This window comes from Saccostrea echinata, unplaced genomic scaffold (genome assembly GCF_033153115.1).
Source record: "Saccostrea echinata isolate AGI-Se365-2 ecotype Australia unplaced genomic scaffold, CSIRO_AGI_Sech_v1 ptg000054l, whole genome shotgun sequence".
In the NCBI taxonomy this organism is placed as follows: Eukaryota; Metazoa; Mollusca; class Bivalvia; order Ostreida; family Ostreidae; genus Saccostrea; species Saccostrea echinata.
The window spans coordinates 7,061,018-7,082,599 of record NW_026889803.1 but is presented as its reverse complement, the minus strand read 5'-3'; the positions used below and the strand labels follow the sequence as shown (position 1 = coordinate 7,082,599).

At 33.6% G+C, this 21,582-nt stretch overlaps 4 protein-coding genes across 4 annotated transcripts; 1 reads left to right on the top strand and 3 right to left on the bottom strand.

The window, feature by feature from the left end:
• The first annotated feature begins 1,879 nt into the window (after positions 1 to 1,879).
• LOC133205875 (uncharacterized) lies at positions 1,880 to 3,329 on the top strand. Its single transcript, XM_061341762.1, has one exon. The coding sequence runs from the start codon at positions 1,880 to 1,882 to the stop codon at positions 3,317 to 3,319; it is 1,440 nt and encodes a 479-aa protein (XP_061197746.1). The 3' UTR covers positions 3,320 to 3,329.
• Positions 3,330 to 3,664: 335 nt separating this feature from the next.
• LOC133205163 (arylacetamide deacetylase-like) lies at positions 3,665 to 7,898 on the bottom strand. The gene is made up of 6 exons (XM_061340910.1): positions 7,703 to 7,898; positions 5,655 to 5,822; positions 5,092 to 5,220; positions 4,833 to 4,953; positions 4,660 to 4,723; positions 3,665 to 4,560 (listed from the first exon to the last, which is right to left on the bottom strand). Exons 1-6 carry the CDS (start codon positions 7,772 to 7,774, stop codon positions 3,780 to 3,782), a joined length of 1,335 nt encoding a protein of 444 aa, XP_061196894.1. The 5' UTR covers positions 7,775 to 7,898; the 3' UTR covers positions 3,665 to 3,779.
• Positions 7,899 to 9,558: 1,660 nt separating this feature from the next.
• On the bottom strand, positions 9,559 to 14,779 carry LOC133171845 (cytochrome P450 2B5-like). The gene is made up of 9 exons (XM_061306642.1): positions 14,753 to 14,779; positions 13,187 to 13,601; positions 12,660 to 12,885; positions 12,449 to 12,575; positions 11,044 to 11,203; positions 10,819 to 10,955; positions 10,546 to 10,642; positions 10,240 to 10,446; positions 9,559 to 10,094 (listed from the first exon to the last, which is right to left on the bottom strand). The coding sequence occupies exons 1-9, from the start codon at positions 14,777 to 14,779 to the stop codon at positions 9,916 to 9,918; spliced, it is 1,575 nt and encodes a 524-aa protein (XP_061162626.1). The 3' UTR covers positions 9,559 to 9,915.
• A 429-nt stretch (positions 14,780 to 15,208) lies between these two features.
• LOC133171504 (glutathione peroxidase-like) lies at positions 15,209 to 17,953 on the bottom strand. The gene is made up of 3 exons (XM_061306267.1): positions 17,653 to 17,953; positions 16,956 to 17,099; positions 15,209 to 15,445 (listed from the first exon to the last, which is right to left on the bottom strand). The coding sequence occupies exons 1-3, from the start codon at positions 17,944 to 17,946 to the stop codon at positions 15,209 to 15,211; spliced, it is 675 nt and encodes a 224-aa protein (XP_061162251.1). The 5' UTR covers positions 17,947 to 17,953.
• Between the last annotated feature and the right edge of the window lie 3,629 nt (positions 17,954 to 21,582).

Sequence of the window (21,582 nt, the reverse complement as noted above, 5' to 3'; positions counted from 1 at the left end):
TTCCAAATAAAAAATTATATCAAAAACTATTTTAAGAAAAGGTGCCCCCTCCTCCCACGTGCTACGCTCATGTACATTTTTTCTTTGCTGTAATAAATACTAGTAGCAAATAAACCACCCTTAGATTTATTTCAATTTTTAAAATTTTTTAATTTGAAGAAAATTAAGACCATATTTTAAAAATATTAGTACATAGTCCAAGTATATGTATGGAAGTCGAAGTGTTAAAATACGCTTTCAACAACTTTTATTATTTCAGAATTTTAATAAACAAGGTTGTAGATAATATTTTTCACAAAATTAAGATTTTTGAAAAATCATGCGATAAGTCCTCTAAGTCCATGACCCAAATTCTGCATTATTGGGGTTAATATTCATTATAAAGTCATGAAAACATTCTTTTAACTTGCTTTTAAACATGGTAACAATGCTAGTCCAGTCATTATACGGAAAGTTTGAGAACTACTAGTAATTGCATCGTTTTACATTCAATGCATTTGTAGAAAAAACAAGTTATTGCATTTTGTGAGATTTTTCACATTCAAGTATTCTATTTTACTCAATTTTACAAGAGAATGTATAGAAAACATCTTTTAACTAGATGTGTCGTAACGACACTAATGCCCCGCAGGCAGCCAAAATTTCAAATTGTAAATTGCACATTGATAGCCGAGATTATGATTAAAAATTGTGAATTCTTAAATCATTTCCAAGTTCAAGGGGGATAACTGTCAAAATTCATAGGACCATGACCAAATTCAAACTTGACCTGTATATGGCGTGTAAAACGTTGCTTTATTCGATAATCTTGCGATGTATATTTAAAATCTTGTGATGTATGTTCAAAATCTTGTGATGTATATTCAAAATCTTGTGATGGAAAAATACCTGCATGTGCAATTTCAACCATATACAAGTTAGAGAGCGGAAACTGAAAATTTCTTTAATATTCTTTTCTAAGTTCAAACCATGACCAAATTCAAACTTGACTTGCGTATTCCTATTCCATACTACTCTTGTATTTTGCCGTACCTTATTTGCCTTGAAACACATGAAGTTATTGCTTTTTTGCGTCAAGATTATAGCTAAAATATGTTAAATCAAAAAAAAAAGTTAAATCAGCTGAATATAAAGTCATTTTAATTTTTTCCCTTTGAATTGAGCTACATGTATGCTTATCAAATATTCTGTTTCATTTTCACATTCCAGACTCCTTCCCTAACAGTTCCTGAGAATTAATGTCCTCTCTGTGTCAGTTACTAATGTTGTCAACAACGAAAACAAGAACAGCTGACTACTTCCGGGGGTGACTAGTCAGTGGTATGTGTCTATAGGATCATGGAATGTGATTAAAAAATAAAAAAGAAATACAAAGTTAAACCAAAATCAATACGAAACAAAACAGTAAAATCAAATACTCTAAGCATAGATCTGATCGATAACAATGCATTCATTCTTAGTAAAATCAAATACTCTTAGCCTAGATCTGATCGATAACAATGCATTCATTCTTAGTAAAATCAAATACTCTTAGCCTAGATCTGATCGATAACAATGCATTCATTCTTAGTAAAATCAAATACTCTTAGCCTAGATCTGATCGATAACAATGCATTCATTCTTAGTAAAATCAAATACTCTTAGCCTAGATCTGATCGATAACAATGCATTCATTCTTAGTAAAATCAAATACTCTTAGCCTAGATCTGATCGATAACAATGCATTCATTCTTAGTAAAATCAAATACTCTTAGCATAGATCTGATCGATAACAATGCATTCATTCTTAGTAAAATCAAATACTCTTAGCATAGATCTGATCGATAACAATGCATTCATTCTTTCAATTTGAAAGGTTAATCTTTTTTTGTAGAGAATCATGAAAAAACAACATTTCCTCATAGGAATTACACTGATTTGTGTGCTCTTCGTTGTTGTGAACTTTTATTCGAGAAAGATGCATTCCTCTAAAATATTTTCAGAAGACATTGCTTCTGAATCAGATCGGACAAGAGAAGAAATAAAGCCAGGAGGAAATCTAGAAAAACACTATATACCGGAGGGTAATCCTTTTGATATGCAATCACAGGAATATGACAACGATAATTTCAAATTCAGCAAATCTAGTCAACCAACAAAAACATTGACAACAACAACAGCTACCTCTACGACAACAAAATTAATTACATCAACGACAGCAATAACAAAACAACTAAATAATGTGAAGGAAATATTACCATTAAAATCCAAAAAGGAGAATTTAAAAAAGAAACCGAACGTTTCCAAATCAAATAACACACTATTAGAGATAAAAATGAATCATTTAAAGAATAATAATACAGCTACTGTTACGGCTCGGGTCAATAAAAGTAATAGGTCTTCATCAGCAGTTAAAGGAAATTTATCAAAACAATTATCATCAAATATTGCTAAAGTGATAAATACGACATTGTTGACACCCAAAGTCAATACTGTAAGTGGAGTGCGCATTTACTCCTGGAACGGTTCTTGGAGCCTTTCTTCCATGTGTGAAGGGTTACAGGTCAAAGACTTCCAAGAAGCAACCCTAAACACAATGTCGGGGCAGACGCCCATCTTTGTTTATTCAGAAACGCAGGACAAATATGTCTCTCATGATATTATAAGAACTGGTTGGTGGGAGCATCATCTCGCTGTTCCTATGGTAACCATGATGCAACAAGATCCATCCTTGACGTTTTTAGATATTGGCGCCAATATAGGAGCGTTTACATTAGAAATCGCAAAAATGGGTAGGAAGACAATTTCTGTTGAGCCTCTTAGAGACAATATTCAAAGACTGTGTTGTTCTGTTCATAAAGGAAAGCTCGAGTCCATGATAACAATCGTTGCAAATGCAATATCAAACAAACACCTTCAAGTCACGTTGGGAAAAGACCTTGATAATGTTGGCGGAACCTTTGTTAATAAAGACAACCCTGCAAAAGTAGCTCAGATAGTTATGAATGGTGAGTATTCTACTCCAGTCAACACTATATTATTGGATGACCTTCTTGGACTTCCTGAAAAACCAAAACGAGTCTTGATAAAAATGGACGTAGAAGGCTATGAACAGTACGTTTTGGAAGGTGGAACTTATTTCTTCAAGCAAGTTTTCGTTAAAGCCGTTTTTATGGAGTGGACATACAGCAATAACCCTTCTATCAGAGATTCAATAATTAAGTTTATGGTGAACAGAGACTTTTTGCCTTACTCATTGTCTATGCATGAAAGCATATTGGAATCACCTTATGATGCTTGGCCGGGAAATATTGTATGGATAAACCAAATTAAGAAATGAATAAATCAGTTTCAACTTAAGAACAGTTGCAAACCTTATACATGATGAATGATATTCCCTCTTTCCACCAATATGCTGGAATTAATGACCCATGAATTTAATGTATTAATTATTGAAAAGACAAAAGACAAACTATTCATGGATAGGGCGATGTTAATTTTGAAGGTTCTTTAGTTTATGTTTCACTTCGCTAAGACAAACATTTTGCATTATCATAAGGAGCAATGTGTATTTTTTTTTTTAATCTTACAAGCTTAAATTATATATGTGTAGCGAATATGTAAAGAAAGTTATACTCAGGTGACATCAAGGTCCAAGGCCTCTTGTATTTCAAAACAAAAGAACTTTTGTGCTATGAAATTGTAAAACAGTTTATTACACCTTTTTCTTTCCATATGAACAAAATTTTGATACATTTATTGCAAAGATATCGAATTTGAAAATCCTAAGACAATTCTTGTTAGAGATTCTTCTTCAAAAATTGTATCAAATCGTCCATGGCACGTATTCCAACATTAAAAGGAATTGGTCCTTTAAAGAAAAATATCATCCCATGAAACCCTTCCTGGTAATGAGCTAAATGGACTTTAACACCTGCCCTTTTTAGTCTTTGATAGTATATCAAACCATCTTCACGTAACACATCATATCCTGCTGTTAGAACATAAGTAAAAGGAAGATCTTTCAAGTCAAAATCATCCGCCATAAGTGGAGAAAAATATGGATCGAGAAGAGTTTTTTCTATTTGTTTAGAAAGTTCCTCGTCCCCAAAATCAGTCGGTTTCTTCATATTACGAAGAGACTCAGTCCTGATATGTTCCTTCATGTACCACTTAGGCGAGACGTAATCAGCGTATTTAGATTTTTTCAAGGCTGGTGAAGTATGCTTATTAGCCATTATTGTGTCAATATGGTCATAACTGATGTTAGCGTAGTTCAGCCAATAAGTTAACATGGATATGTCTGTTAACATTCCCGGAATATAGTCCTTGTTTTCTATATATGATGGCGTTTGCATATCGAACAACTGAAGACACGGATAAATAGGAATCTGGATTTTTATCTTCTTCTTTAAGCGCAGAGATACGGCAGCCGATAAATGACCACCGGCACTGTCGCCAGATATTGCTACACGCGCACTATCAATTCCTAGGTCTTTTCCATTATTAATCACGTGTTCAGTGACGTCAAGGCAGTCTTGGAAAGGTATGGGATGTGCATATTCTGGGGACTGACGATACCTACAATGAAGGGAACAAGTTCACTAATCATTAATCTTTATTCTGTGTGTGTTTCTTGGTTAACGAAATCTTTACTTATATTGGATTTTAAAATCATACCCAACGGACACGACAACCATTCCAACTCCTTTTGCAAGTTGTCTAGTCGCTTGGTCATAAACGTCTGGAGAAATAAAGTAAATAGAAACTCTTTACAATTATGTCTCGTTAATGCAACTAAGTACTATTATTTGCCAATAGAGTACGTTTAGCTGAACTTTATTTATACTGACCAATAGAAAGCCACGACCATCCACCCCCATGGTAGTACACCAGTGCTGGACGATCAGATTTCTTTCCATTTGTTGGTTCATAAACTCTAACGTCTACATCAGCCATCTTTGTATCATATATCTGTATAAAAAATAATAATGTTACTACACTACACTGAAACTCTGTTTCAAGTTATTTAAAAAAAATTCTCGTCACTTACCGCTGGCAGAAGTTCAAACTGTCGTAAAAAATCATTGTTGGCAATATAAATTTATCTACCTTTAGTTCCGGGTCATCACCAAGGCCACGAGGACTTCCGGTTATAAGAGTAGTCAGCATGATCTCCACCATCTTTCTAGTCCACCAAGTGACTCCACCATGAACTCCAAAATTGTTCAAGGTTAATATCTGTTTTAGAAGAAACATATTTGAATTTCGATAGTCTTATAGTTGTTTTCCCCATGTTTTCGACCATCTACTAAAGTTCATGCGTAGAGTTTATAGTTTAATCCTTGCAGCTGTAAAGTAAACACGTGTAATCTTATCAATTAATTTCATGGATGTGGGGGGGGGGGGGGATTTACCACCCTCTCTATCCGTAACACGCAGACGTGATCTTTCCCCAGATAAGCTATGCCTTAACAGAGTGTTTACTGGTAAATGAAACTCTCGTCGAGATCAAATAAGGAAAACAATCCTTCTATTTTTGACGCATAAAACTGGAATAGACGGATTAATTACTTTCTAAAAAAAACCACTTTACATCATTTCCGACTGAATATTCAAAAGATCCATTTTGACATTTTTTTCACTAAAAAATCAAGAAAAAACGTATTACTTACAACTTTCCCCATTGTCCGAAGAGATGTGTCTAAGATCCGAGCGTTCCAGACTTCTGGAACTCCTTCGGGAACACCGGTTTCCATATAGTTAAAGATAGCAAAGGCTAAGACAAGGGTGACGACTGCAGTTAATGAGGACATCATTATGCTTCTTATAACCGAAGTGTGCTACATAAAAAAAGAATGCAAAGACAGTATTGATAAAAGCAAATAATATTAAAACAATATCGAGTGCAAAAAAATATTCTCGACTCATTGTAGACATTTTGCATTGTTGTTCAAAGAAACACTTAGAATAGTACTAGGGTTATAAAATATGCCAAGAAAGACCGGAGACCTTTTTTTCAATATTGCCTGCATGCACAGCAAAGCGACATTTGGGGTTCATTTTATCTGGCGTTTGTCTGTCAGTCACACCCTAAATCTCTTGAGCGGCGAATGGTTAGGTTTGATATTTACAATTATATTGATTATCACAAACGTTGTTAACTACTACAAGATCTAGAAATAGACATTTATTTTCCAGAATCTACCAAATATAATATATGTATTTAAATTTTCGGGGGTACGTGTATATAATTTCGCATATTTCCTAAATATTTGAATTTACACATATTTATGCTGATCTATTGAGATCATACGATATACCCCAAATCTGGGGAAAGGGTTTCTAACCATAGTTTATATACCTTGCTGTTTTTAGATTCAAATCAACTCATGCATGGTAAAATTATAGTGAATTAATATTTATTTTGGAAGGATTTTGTATATAATTATGTTCTTGCATTGAATTTCATTGTAGATACAGAAGTGAAGATTCGGGGAGTATAAAAAAATAGGGCTAGTTTGATAGAGAAATTTTGTGATAATTATGTGTACTAGCATTAATAAAGCTTGTACAAGCTTTTTTCATAATTAATATAAATCATTTGCAGCTTCTTGAATTCGTACTTTTAGAGTACGATTATAAACATCACGAGTTATTTTTCCACCTGATTTGATTATACATGTACTAATGTCTAATGTAATTGCTCTTCATAATTTTTAAAATGCTAATCAAAGATTACAGAGTTCATACGGACGATCGAATGTTACTTATATAAATGCAGCAATCTATTGAGGCTATATGCACATCCATCCAAGTCTAATCTTACTGGTAAACAGGTTCTTGGGAATGGACCCTCTCCAAAACATTTCAGTTCTCCGAAAACTGAAGGTCAGATGAAGCATTCCAAGCTCGTTGAATGCATCCTTGTGGATCTATAGATAAATGTATCATCTGTGCTTGTTTGGTCCAGGTACTGTAGGACTTACAGTTTCTTGAAAAGGATAGATGTGTCACCCATGCAGGTCTGGTCAGGGTACGTCTTAAAGTTACCGGGAAAGGGCCAGCTCCAAAAACTTGAACAAGTTCACTTATCCAGAAAATGTGCATGCAATACTAGTCTCTAAAGAAGCATACTACGTGTATTGCTTTTGCTGCTGCATCTAATCAACATTTACTTGTAGCTAAAACAGATCTGGACTAAACACGCATGAAAATATTTTCAATGACTTCCGGAAGCTGCCTTGATTTATATATTTGTTAAAGTAAGCAGGCTAAAGCCTATTAATTTTTTTTTATTTCCCAATATTTATACATTTATACAGTGTTATAAGCCTAAATTAAATCAAACATATATATATATATATATATATATATATATATATATATATATATATATATATATATATATATATATATATCAGGCTAATAGGAAGCAAGAGCAATTTCAGTTGTTTTTTTCTTTGGGGGGGGGGGGGCTAACAGAACTTCTTGACAAGGTAAAATTAGGTCATCAGACGTTTTTGACGAAAAACAATCCTTGTATATTTCATGCCATAGCACTTCTCTGAAATTTACTAGGATCCCCCAAAAAAACATGCATACTTCAGACGTTTTTTGACGGAAAACAATCCTTGTATATATCAAGCCATAGGAATTCCCTGAAATTTACTAGGATCCAAAAACATGCATACTTGAAACAGGCAAAGAATAAGATTCTCACCTTCATCTGGTGAATAATTTTCCCAACATCCGTTCCCTCCTTTCGTTTGTGGCCTTTGTGCAAATTAACCATATTAAGGATTTATTATGACACCTTAATACTAAGTAGATTTCCTCGCTTGCTGGCAAGTTGACTCGCAGGATGAACGCTACCTATCTCCAAATCCTTCGATAGTACGGAAGATAAGGACCGACGGTTTAAGATATCACTGAGAAAATAGTGACTGTAGATTATCAAACAAAAACAGCTGATGATAACACTAAATCCACACAATTCTAAATTTAATATATATATATATATATATTTGCATTAATATCAAGAAAGGAAACTCTTTGTAATAAAAAAAAATCGCTGATATATTAAAGTACAAAATTGATTTGATATAAATTGCGTAGAAAAATTAGTTCAAAAGACTTTTGAAGAATGTTATGGGATTATTTATTATTATGAATCTAGCACAGACACACTGCATGAAAACAAACCAAGTGTAATCGATTTTCAGCTTGAACACCGCGACATTAGACGACACATCAGGCATAATTCACACGTGTTTAATTTTGCTATCAGAATAAACAGCTGTTTTTCTACCATGCGTCGTCAACAAGATAATTAAAACTAAAGTCAGTGTGAGATGTCCCAATTTTGATGTAACTTTGAACTTTGATAGGCTCAATCATCTGGAAATGATAATTAACTTACATATAACCTTTTACTTTTTGAATATACGCAGTAACTTAATTGCCCTCAATACTGATGGTAAGTGTATTTTTACCAAATCGGTGTGAAAACATTTTGGTCATAAAGAGCTTAAAACACTTGAAATCTGAAACATTATTAGAATCCATTCCATCTTCAAGGATAATTTTGTTATGCCTTAAGCATGTAAGTTTACCTTTGCATCAGTGTCAACATAAAAAAAAATAAATGACACACTTACCGATATAACGTCCACGTATATACCTTTCTGTTTAATTGATTACCGGATATTCACTGCATGCAGTAAAATAAAATGTACTTGGGATTACGTTGTTCCGAAAACAAATCGTAAAAGCACCAGCATCTAGATACGAGACTCTCCGTCTTTTATTATTATTTACAAATAAATTACTCTGGTTTTGTGGATCATTTATCTTTTTCTTTTTTAAATAAGCTGCTTGCATGGAAGACGGACTTGTTTTAAAGAATGATTCAAGAACAAAGATCGAGGTCATCCAAACCTTAGGGAGATGGCGTCTCTTTCAAACTGGAAAATTTCATTGACAATATTTTTAAAATTGGTTTCAAAATACTCTCCTTTTGAATAAATAAAATGAAACGTCATACATTATAAAATGTGCGTTCAATATTTTCAGAGTTTGGTTTTATGTTTGTTTTCTTGCTTGTCTTCAAGAATTTTTCAGTCATATTGGGACGCCATCAATTGCAGATGAAAGCCTGCAAACTCGTTCACTTATTATTCCAACACCTGACCTCGTTTCATCCGGTCTCATCCAAAGAATCGTCTCCGCACCCGCAGTAAATTCGAACCGGTGACGTTTACAAGGAACACTCCCTTCTCTACGACTCTTTAACCACGGTGCCACGTGGGAGACTGTTTTGAATGTCAGTGACACTGTAATTATTAAGTACAAGACAATATTTGTAAGGACTCTATCAGGCTTCCTTTCGGATTGATTCTCAGACAATACACTCAATAGCAGTTTTGCGTTTAAGCCTGTTTTGGTATGGTCCAGTGGTTTGGAGAAGAGGTAAAAATTAAAAAAAAAAATAATCAAAATAGAGATCACTACTGAAAAACACTAGTAAAACAAATATTTTTTACACTTTTCGCTTTGAGACATTAAAATATAAATTGATACACTGAAGAGCCCTTTTTATTAGATACAAGTATGAACCACAGGAGGTTTCCATTGGAGTTTCGTACAGATCAAACACAGAGACATCGAAAAACATAAATGTGGGGGGAGGGGGTACTACATATCGTCTTAAAAATAGCAAATAATACATACATGTATCATGATTTAAATAATACATGTATAACAAAGTAGTTTTTAATTAGGGATACACTCTAGATAAATGTATATCAACCTCAGAGAAACTCATATTAAACTTGCATTTTGTGCTCAGTCGATACCCTTTCTCCGAGGTTGAAACATGTATAATCCAGTAGTTTACATTTAGCAAAACAAAGGTATTTTTTCAAAAAAATAGTTTTATCGTGGAAGCGCCACCAAGTGGTAAGGAAGTGATGTTAAGGTAAGGGCCTGAATCCCCTCAAGTGACGGAGAGTTGTCCGTATTATCCATCACAAATCTGAATCTTTGTAGCAAGTTTGTGAAAAACAAGAATAATTCCATCCTTGCAAGTGGCTCTCCAATGCAAAAACGGGGACCTGTTCGAGATAAGTCTTTCATATAAAAATTCATTAAGTTTATAATTTCATAAAAAATGTATTCCGAAACATAATGCAAAGTACACATGTATACATGTATGGAAAAGTTAATGAAGGTGAAACATGTTTTAATTAGAATAGATACCTGTGGAAAATGGAACGAAAGCATCCCTGCGTCTTAGTGATCCGTCCTCGTTTAAAAATCGGTCGGGTTTGAAATTCTTAGGCTCATCCCAATATTTCTCGTCAATGTGGGCTGAATACAGGTTTGCTATGATAATGGTGTCTTTCGGAATGTCAAAACCAAGCAACTTGGTATCACATTTGGCAACGTGTGGGAGAGAAAAAGTTACTGAAAGATGAAAAATTACATTAATATTTGGGTTTGAAAGTATATAAATTAATATCAAGAACTTAATATTTCGATTAAACGTGTGAAATTGTTACACACAAGTATTTGCTATTCGCTGAATTTCCAGTAGGGTGGCCTCAAGGTAAGGCATTTTCCCTCTGTCCTCGAGACCAACAGGTCTGTTTTTACCGACAACCTTTCAAAATATAAATCATTAAGAGTTTTTAAAAAATAAGTTATGTTTTACCAGGTATACATAAATATATATAGACGTCGTTTCTATAAATCACATAAATGAGATATCAATATATTGATTTACTATATTGTCATATGATTCCCTGTGAAGTGATGTTCTATTTGTTATTCACGTACACAATCGATCTCTTCCTGGCACTTTGTCTGTATGTCAGGGAATGTAATCATGTACAGCAGGCACCAGTCTAAACTTGTCCCGGTTGTCTCCCCTCCCGCGAGGAAAAGGTCCACAATAATTTTATAAACATTAGCTTCTACAAAAATAACATACTACATGTTATTACAGAGTGTATTCACACTTAATAATTTAATGTATCTGTAAATACCATCGAAGAACCAAACCAGTAAATATTTCGGGCTCTGAATCGTCTCGAGAAGCCTTTATGTACAGGTCAATAAAGTCTCGTATTGCCTCAGGATCAAATGTCTCCTCGTGTTCTTTTATAGTCACTGCTAGATATCGCTTGACCTTTTCTATAGCAGCACTTCTTTTTCTTATAAGCTAGGGGAGAAATAAAAAAGGAATTGAAAATTTTCTGTATAATCAGTGCTACATATGATTTACAATTCATTTCAAATACCAATTAAAACAAGAGGCCCATGGGCCACAACGCTCACCTGAATAACTTTGGCCCTGCTGTTCTTCACCAGATGATCTTTTTGTAATACCTATTGTGGCCCCGCCCTACCCACGGGGATCATGATTTTAACAATTTAAAATCTACACTACCCTAGGATGTTTCCATATAAGTTTCAGCTTTACTGGCCAAGAGGTTCTTGAGGAGAAAATTTTTAAAGATTTTTCCTATATATTTCAATGTAAAACTTGGATTCCCTATTGTGGCCCCGCCCTACACCCAGGGGTCAAGATTTGAATTCTTTAGAATTTACACTACCCCAGCATGCTTCCACATCAGTTTCAGTTTGTCTGGCCAAGTGGTTCTTGAGAAGAAGATTTTTAAAGATTTTTTCTATGTATTTCAATGTAAAACTTAGATTCCCTATTGTGGCCCCGCCCTTTCCCCGGGGGTCATGATTTTAACAATTTAAAATCTACACTACCCCAGGATGCTTCAACATAAGTTTCAGCTTTTCTGGCCCAATGGTTCTTGAGAAGAAGATTTTTAAAGATTTTTTTCTATATATTTCAATGTAAAAATTGGATTCCCTATTGTGGCCCCGCCCTTCCCCCGGGGGTCATGATTTTTACAATTTAGAATCTACACTACCCTAGGATGCTTCCACATAAGTTTCAGCTTTTCTGGCCCAGTGGTTCTTGAGAAGAAGATTTTTAAAGATTTTTTTCTATATATTTCAATGTAAAACTTGGATTCCCTATTGTGGCCCCACCCTTGCCCGGGGGTCATGATTTGAAGAATTTAGAATCTACACTACCCCAGAATGTTTCCACATAAGTTTCAGCTTTTCTGGCCCAGTGGTTCTTGAGAAGAAGATTTTTTAATGACCCCACCCTATTTTTGTCTTCTCTTGATTATCTCCCCTTGTGAGGGGACTTGGCCCTTCATTTTAAAAATTTAAATTTCCCTTCACCCAAGGATGCTTTGTACAAAGTTTGGTCAAAATTGGCCCAGTGGTTCTTGAGAAGAAGTCAAAAATGTGAAAAGTTTACAGACGGACGGACAGACAGACAGACGGACAGAAAGACGGACGACGGACAAAATGTGATCAGAAAAGCTCACTTGAGCCTTCGGCTCAGGTGAGCTAAAACATGGATATATACTAGTACCTCTTTTCCGCCAGGAAAGTTCCTCGTAAAGGGAAAGAAATTTTCCTTTGCAAATGGTGCGTTGAGACGAAAAATGGATTCGAGAACATCTGTTAATTCATTAAATCGTTCATCGGTATACTGAAACCTACAATTGCATGATTTTTGTAGGAAAGAAATTACAATCAGACACAATATTAGTCAACACAGTAATGCAGAAATTCTACCGTACCTTGCACCAAACATAACACTGCAAATGATGTTAGTTGCAGCCGACAGAAAGAGTGGCTTTACTCTGATTGGTTCTCCTTTGCTTGCTGTCAGTGTTTCCATGACAACGTTTACCTCTTCTTTTACTCTCTCTTCTAATGATTTTTTGCCAACTCCGAAATCTCGTAAAGCTTGCAATGCGAACCTTCTGAGAATTTTCCATGGTCGATCACTGTTGTATGTTAACCCTGAAAAACGTTGCATCTAATGACAAACTGACGTGTGGGGAGTTGGCAGCCATTTAACTCACACATGACTGTCAAAAATGTGTCAGTGAAACAGACTAAATCAGGTGAATTTTATTTAAGAGTTAAAAAATTAAACAGAAGAACAACTAGAAAGAAGCAATAGAAGACGGAACTTGAAGAAAGTACATTTTACAGTAAATATTGATCAAGATATATAATAGGGCAGTGAGACTGAAAAGGGTACCATAAGTTAGAAGTTTAAAGATTTTTTTTTATATATTTCCTGAGAATTTGCCAGTACCTGTTCCTTTGGAAACACCAATCAATGGCAAGAACAATTGAGGTCTGTCTGTAAAGACGTCTGCCTGTTTCACAAACGCTTCATTGATTGCGTCATATCCGTTTAGAATTACTATTAGGGTAGATCCGCAGTGAAGTTTGTAAATGTTCCCATATTCTTCTGCAAGTTTTGTATAAGCTTTATATCCACGCGGATCCTTTTGAAACAGGATTAAATTTCCCAAGAATGGAATGGGACGTGGTCCAGGGGGAAGATTCCTTTTCTTACGCCAAAATACAAACAAGAAAACGAGAAAGGAAAGTATAGATATAAGGATTAAGGTTGTGGCCATCATAGACACCTCAGATATACATAAATAACGTCTTCTAACTTTACAGCTAGTGGGCACGTGGTCATCAAATGCAATTCCATTTATCTACCTGTGCTGGATTTGACATTGTTGTCATAACAAATATTCTGAATCATATTTCTTTGCCTTTATGCCTTAACAGGAATATCTTAATTTAATGAGGACATGTCTTAAAATCGTATCCGTAAACACATCCGTGTACATATCTGTATGCAGAGTATTTCTTTACTGAATGGATTAAATATGTCAATATTCATAAGATGTTTTGTTTACTCTTCGTATTCCCTGTGTTAAAATTTCTTCATATCATGGTCTGCCACAAAAATCATATCTGAAAAAATAAGCAGCACCTCATGCCTAATACTATTTTTCATCTGAATCTAATGCTTTAGCTCTTGATGAAAATCAATGGTGGGAAGTTTAAAACAAATGTGAAATCAAGAGCAGAGGGTCATTAGTCCTTAAACTTCTCATTTTGAATACTGAAAATTTCAGAAGTGCGTTTTTTGTGTCATCGGACGTCAATGTCTCACAAGTACTAGTATATGAAAAAATGTAGCCACATAATAACAGAATTATTGCATTTAGGAGACCCTCTACCGATTCTTACATCCTAGCATTCCGATGAGAAAGGTGATGAAAGCGAAAAGTGATCGATATCAAAAAAGTCTGTAAACAATTATACAAATCTGTGAACAGTGATCGATCTAAAAAAAAAATCTATAAACAATTAAACAAATCTAGCTGTGAACAGTGATCGATCTCGAAAAAAATCTATAAACAATTATACAAATCTGTGAACAGGGCATACCACACGGACCCCTGGAAATTCCACAGAGCCAGTGATAGGTTTGCTTACAAGGTCATTACAACGACCATAGAATTAATTTTACGAAATGCTGACTATAAAAGAGGTTGTTAAAATCCCTGTAACATCAACTTTTCTGTCAGTAGCCTCTCTCGGTTCAAAAAATGATCGTACTCGGAACAAGCTCTTCAGTATCGAATAAATCCGGAGATGTAAACACCATATGCAGATGATATCGGGATATTACTACATTGTACATAAATAAGGAAAAGTTGAAATCAAACCAAATAAAGAAATACACCAGGGAGTACTTAAGGTTGTCCGATCCTCAGGTTCACAAAATCAGAAGTTAAGTAATTGAAAATGCTCACAAAAATATCTCTGAAATCACAATGTAATGAATATTTACCCAAAGTATTTCTTCGAAGTTAATCATTATAGTTATATGCAAGGGAAAATTACCAAATCTCCAATATACATGTACATGTATATTCAGGAAAAGCGTGTAGAAACAATTTTTTTTTACTTTTACAGGGTACAAATGTCAACTTTTTACAATACCCTTTTTTAGACTTAAAAGAAACTTGAATCATACTAAGATGCATACACTGTAAAATGGAAATTGTTGCATGAGAAATGTTCAATTTCAAGGTTCATTTGAAGACTTTTTAATTAAATAACAATTTTAAAAGTTATCCTTCCTGGCTAAGGATCGGATATCCTTAAGGTAAACGAGAATATTTTTTACACCTCCTTAAAATCCATTACATATAAAAAAGAAAACAATTCTTCTTTTAAAGACATTTAATGATTTTCATCAAAATGAATACACTAGAACGTTAAATTCTTTTTTTTTTTCAAATCCTCAACCAATGAATGATCCGAGGACCGGAAGTTTGTGTTGGTGTTGTTCTGCACCCTGAATCTGAGCCCGTATGTCATCACGGAGATTGGCCGGAAGTACATAGACGTTATACCTCTTGACAGGTTTACCTGTCCTGTCAATGAGAATTTTCTCAAAGTTCCAGCGGATATCATGGACTTTATTTCCTTGGTAGGTCAGACCGGGATAAAATAGCTCATCTGTTGGTTCACAGTATTTCTGAAGAAACAAAATACTGATTTATTATCTATTTTAGCTATACTATTGTATATTATTTATGGACTCAATTTTTGTGCTTTAATTAATACCAGCAAATGAGAGAAATGTACAATATTTTGATTGAAATAAACAATGTACCTAGCTGAAATTTTCAAATCAGTTATTTTTAGTGTACCGACGAAAATTACTCTTAAAAATCGGGAATTAATTTTACAATCTCTACCGCTATTAGATATGCCGGACTAAAACGAAGCTCGACCAGAACACAACAAAGTTGGACTACCGTTCAAAACATTGATAATTTTACAAGAAACAACGACTGTCAAGGAATCATTTCATAAGTTACATGTATCTATGTATTGAATACACAAAGTACAAAGCTAAATATGACACCCTTTATTAAACATTAAATTATTAATTATTGAATGTTGAATTTAATTTTCAATTTATCTTTTCAATATCAATTGATAGATTTTGTACAAATTTATATGCATTTAAACAAATACTCTAAAAACAATCACTTATACTACGTCAACACAAATGGCAGGGTTAAAGACTTTACAGAATGATAAGCACATTTATCTTAATATCCACGAAAGTTTTAAATAATCCAATGATTTCGTGTCTTCCTTCAAAAAGAAAAGAGAAAGACGAAAAGAAAATGAGAGCATTCTGAAATGGAATCATTCGGCTGACGTCTTTACATGTTTATAAGTGGATTTTTTCATTGGCTCATTAATTGAGTAAATACAATCCAGGGGAGATCCAGGATTTTTTTTAAGGGGAGGAGTATATACTTATAAAAATAGAATCTAATTCAGAGTTTTTTTTAAATAAAAAAAAAATAATACCTTCCCAAAAATGTACTTTATGACCAAAATGGCGAAAGGAGGTCTCTCCTCATGGACAATCCGCTTTCCTACATATTATCTTACCAAGTTACAAGGGGCTTAATTTATTTATTTTTTACGGGGGTCATTTTTTGGTTACTTTACCATAAAAACTTAATAACTCTAAAATCCTGGGGAGGGGCTCTGACTCCCCCTCCTTCCTATATTCTGGTTCCAAAACGGAAAATGCAATGAACTGAAAACCCTTTGCTAGAGAAGATATTCCGTGTTTGCAAGACAGGAATTTATTTTCTGGGCAGATTTAATTATTCAGAGCTCCAAACATTTCTTATACAGGTTTTCTCTTTAGTCAAGTGATTCGGTAATACAGGAACCTACACCTAAATGAAGGAAAATGAATAGTTGTTTTTAAATTAAAATTGCATTGAGGAAAGTTCAGCAGTTTTTCAGTGAGGGAAGTCCAAATAAAGGTCCCGGGGGTAGTTTTCTTGTGTCTTACAACGCTGCTGCAATGTAAAATATAAGATCCAAATCCCAGAATACCATGATAAAATGGACACCAGTATACTTGACAGACCAAAAATGTTTCAGTGAAGTAAATAAATAAGTTTCCGACTTTTAGAATCTAGGTACATTTACATTATGATAATACTCCTTACTTTCAGGTAAGTAAACATCTTATGCTCATGGATGCCGTTGACTTCCGTTTTAGTGGTGAGAGGGAAAGCTGGGACAAACCCATTTCCGGGCCTGACATATTTCAGTCCATTCATGATTTCCGTTCCATTTGCTCCGGGCTCTTCCTGTAAATCAAGCAATGACTTTCAAAAACACAGTCCAACAAACAGATTGTCATTTACAATGTAGGACATTTACATCCCTGTAAATAGTTGAAATAAATACAATCAAATGAAAAGGTTTGAAACGCCGGTTACTATTCTTCAATGTATTAATATTTTAAAAGTAACAATATAAGTTATTTGATTTTTAATGATTTGATTGAAAAGACCATGGACTAGGAAATAGCAATTGTTTAGTGAAGTGGTAACCGTAAAATGCTAATTTACTATTTTAAAATAAATATTTACTCACGTTATTTGATTTGAATAGCATTATTGAACAGATGCAGTATTTAAAAAGAGCCATATTCCTTACAATCTGGAAAACAGCTTTATTTCAAGGAATTCAGAGGACGAATATAAAGCCGTTTACTGATATATGACTCGTGAAAAAATACAATGTGTACATAAGATTTTTGCACATCTATATATATATATTTTTTACTCTTTATCTATAAATAAATGTATATATTAACATGTCAAATTACAGGTACTGAAAAATAAGAGATAAACTTACATAATGAAACTGGTCAGTAGGGACTCCAATAATCTGAAGGTCAGTTCCAAATTCTTTCTGGAGAGCATTCAGTCCCAGGAACTGAGGTGTGTGGTCACAGTATGTAGCCACATTAACAACAAGAACCACCTTACCTCGGAGGTCTGCGAAATTGATGGTTCCAGTCTTGAATATGTTTGGCATAGAAAAGTCGTAGATGGTGGTTGAGTCAGACACTGGTTGTGAACATTTCCCAATGAGGCCAAGAATAGGCGAGACCACCAAACCGATGAGGAATACCACTTGCAGAAGCATGATGTTAGTTGTTTTGAATAATGTTTCACTTCGTAATTTGGTTTCCTCTATTTATACTTTTCTGGTAAGATTGCTTATCTGGTCTTTAGTGACCGGTAATTAGAACGACGAAAACAATGAAACTAAGACTACGTAATTATGCCTGACCTTAGGACTTTTAGGTTAAACGTTCTAATTACTTATCTTTAGAAAAAAAATGAATATGTATCTTGGCAATGACAATGAAATTCTTTTTTAAAAAATTAGTTACTATGCTTTCAAACTCCTGCATGCAGAATTAACTCAGATATGATTATTGTCTGAAATTTAGAGTGATTATCAGTACAATTTGATTTTACGGGACATGGACGAAGATTTGGTTTGTAACATCATTTTTGTCCTTATTTCATTGCATGAAAAAAGTATTTATTGCTGTTTCATGTGCACTAGAATCTTAAAATTAGACTTTTTTTTTAGCTGAAAACTTAAAAAAACCAATCAATTTTATTTTATTAATAATGCACGTATAATCTATAATGATTGTTTCTTGATATTTCCAATTTGTTTAAATGAGATGTGTATGATTCTATGAATAGTTTATATATATATATATATATATATATATATATATATATATATATATATATATATATATATATATATATATATATATATATATATATATATATATATATATATATATATATATATATATATATATATATATATATATAACTTTTGCACGTAATAAATAAATTCATAAGACTGGTGTATTTTACTATTGTGTCGATCTTGAACACAGTTAAAAGTTACACAAAGTCGCGTTATATTTGAAAAAGGGTTCGAAAAATGACTATGGAGTTTTGTTGTTGTTTTTTTTTCTACGATAAACGTCGTTTGATCGGAAGCAGGAAACGCATGTTTATAGCAGAAGCAAAATGCCAAAAGACGCGGTTTCTTTGTTGGATGAAAACACTGATGATCACTTCTCGGTCCTAAATTGTCTGAGTTCTAAACTGATTATACTGACTTAGGGCTTTGATCGAAGTGCAATGTGCAATTCATCGCATCCAGATACATTGTACAAGGCTCGAATATATAATACATCTATTTATAATTATAACACTTCAATCAAAAAAGAAAGAGGGATAGAGGTCAGGGCGGGAGAGAGCCATTTATAAAAACATAAAAACAAAGACGATGTATTATGTAGTATGTACCTATTTTCGGAAGATGCTTAGATAATGTTAAGTAAGGTAGAATGTTATTGTTTACGTCATGATGTCTTTGGTCTCTCTCTCTCTCTCTCGTGAATGAGCTTCCACTTCAGCGACTAAAGTGTCACTAGCTTTTGACAAAACAAGTTGCCTTGTAGCTGCAATAATGTAGCCCTCTCCGAATTTTTTTTTTTTTTTTTTTTTTTTTTTTTTTTTTTTTTTTTTTTTTTTTTTTGGAGAGGGCTACAACTCCTTAGGATCTCCGTAATGGTGCAAGTGCGGGAGTGATTCACTACCGCACAGATTTCGGCTCAAATTATCAGTAAGTGGGTATTTTATTGAAATGTATATATAAAATGTAGTTATGCAAGACATGAATAGATCCAAAAATATACAGAACAATCCGTATATCGGTTATTTTTCGTGTATGTCAACATCACAACTTAAATTTATCCGCCATGTTTACTGACCTTGATCGATTTTATTTTGGGACAACCAATGAGAATCCGGGATCTAGGGGAGCGGATCGTTTAGGATTTCCTTTATTTTAAGCATAAATATCACTGTTTATGAAAAAATATCCCATGAAATGCTTTTATTTATCGAAGTTTAGTGATATCATACAACACAAACATTTATCAACATCGACATTTACTTTATCAAGTGATTCTAAATTTCAAGCGCAAGTCTCAGTACATCACGCGAGAACTGTCATGGCTGCTGAAGAGAACGACTGGTAAACACGCAGATTTATTTTACTTGGTTTTCGCGTATAAAGGGCTATGATGTTGATAGTGAATAAAAATTCCGTCTTATTGGAAGTAAGTTGAATGCAAAAATAATTTATTTTGCCTGCAGTCGCCTGTATCTAAGAAATATATTTGTACCATTACGGTGATGCAGTGGAATTGTAGCCCTCTCCTGAAAATATCAGATTAAAAAAATCGGAGAGCGCTACATTATTGCAGCTAGTTGCCTTGCTGTTCAAAAAGATCAACATGTCTTGACTCTTGAAACAAAATGAATACATTTTATGATCTACCCCAATTCCTAGAACAATGATTGTTTATGAAACATATTACTTACGATTTTTAACAATCTCTAAATGAGAGATTCTAATGACAAAGGAAAAAAAGTAAATAGCGATGCTTGATTATTAATTTGACAATAAGAAAGATGTTCTTGAAAAGAATTTCCTGTATATAGTTCTGTGAAGTTAAAAATAAAAGGAGGGGATTACTATAAGGACATGAAAAAAATTATCTACACCACAGTTAGATGTTTCATGTATGTTTTGACGTAAAACTTCAAAAGCAGCCAGTAGATAGAAAAAAATATGATGGGAGAAGATTTCATGATCAGGTAAACAATAATTAAAGGTCATCCACGTTTACAATTAAAAGCAGGGACGTCCTAGATAAGATATTTACTTATCGACCAGGTGTGCCATTTCGATTAATCTGAGAGGGTTACCTTGATAATGTATCCCTAAAAGATAAATTTTTTTATCGAAATGGCTAATTTGTTTTTTTCACAATCTCATTCATATGCCAAAGTTTAGACTGTGAAACGAATAAGAATCTGTGTTGCGTCACCTGATAAGTGTTCACTCAATAAACAGTTCATTGTAATAAAGGCATCTTGTTGATATCGAAACGACATTTGTTTCTTGAATTTAAAATTTCTTTAAGCGCTTTTTGACATAAGAATATTATTGGTGTTTATTATGGAAATCCGATAGTGCAAACTTAAACTAAATTTTAAAAAAAACTTAATTACACAAAATAAAAGTTTTTTTTAAGAAATTAAAAAAAAACGAATCTAACTTGAAAAAAAAAAAAAACAACTAAGTTGCAATAAAAAAAAATGGTTTGCATTTTGGGGTTTTCGTAGTTTATCCTTCAAACGTTTAGGTTTTTATGGATTTGTGTATCATTTAATTTCTATTTAATAATTGATAATTGATTCTGATTGCTCTGATTGGATAAAATATTATTTTGATAACCGAATCAATAAAATCTGGAGTTCACTTGCACTAAGCAGCCGGTGTAACGACGAAAAGTGACCCCCGTAGAATATTGACTGGGGATCAATTTTCTTCGTAGATATTTGACCCCTTGGTCAATATTCTACGTAGAAAATTCAGCCACTTTTTGTAGAAATTATGGTCTCGGGGTCATTTTTCTCCATGTGGATTGTAGAAAAATGACCCTGTAGAATAATGACCCTGTGTCATTTTTTGATACCGAAAAAAAATGGTTTTGGAGGAAAATTTTTGTTAAGCAACTACATAGGGCTTAAATCACGCAGCCTTATGATACGAAAAGTTTATATCTAAAAGCTTTAAAGTTTAAATGACAAAATAAATACGTTATACCATACTTTACATTAATAGTAAAAGATGTTTTATCCCCATTAAAGGAAAACTTAACAAGGCCCT

Coding starts and splice junctions, on each gene's coding strand:
- LOC133171845 (XM_061306642.1), bottom strand. CDS start 14,779: ATGATTAACTTCGAAGAAATACTTTGG. Junction 12,576..12,659: donor AGTGTTATGTTTGGTGCAAG/GTACGGTAGAAT, acceptor ATGCAATTGTAG/GTTTCAGTATACCGATGAAC. Junction 11,204..12,448: donor ACTTTCCTGGCGGAAAAGAG/GTACTAGTATAT, acceptor TTTCTCCCCTAG/CTTATAAGAAAAAGAAGTGC.
- LOC133171504 (XM_061306267.1), bottom strand. CDS start 17,946: ATGCTTCTGCAAGTGGTATTCCTCATCGGTTTGGTGGTCTCGCCTATT. Junction 17,100..17,652: donor CTACTGACCAGTTTCATTAT/GTAAGTTTATCT, acceptor CTTGATTTACAG/GAAGAGCCCGGAGCAAATGG. Junction 15,446..16,955: donor AGATGTTTACTTACCTGAAA/GTAAGGAGTATT, acceptor TTGTTTCTTCAG/AAATACTGTGAACCAACAGA.
- LOC133205875 (XM_061341762.1), top strand. CDS start 1,880: ATGAAAAAACAACATTTCCTCATAGGAATTACACTGATTTGTGTGCTC.
- LOC133205163 (XM_061340910.1), bottom strand. CDS start 7,774: ATGGTTAATTTGCACAAAGGCCACAAACGAAAGGAGGGAACGGATGTT. Junction 4,724..4,832: donor ATGGTCGTGGCTTTCTATTG/GTCAGTATAAAT, acceptor TTATTTCTCCAG/ACGTTTATGACCAAGCGACT. Junction 4,561..4,659: donor ATGGTTGTCGTGTCCGTTGG/GTATGATTTTAA, acceptor CCTTCATTGTAG/GTATCGTCAGTCCCCAGAAT.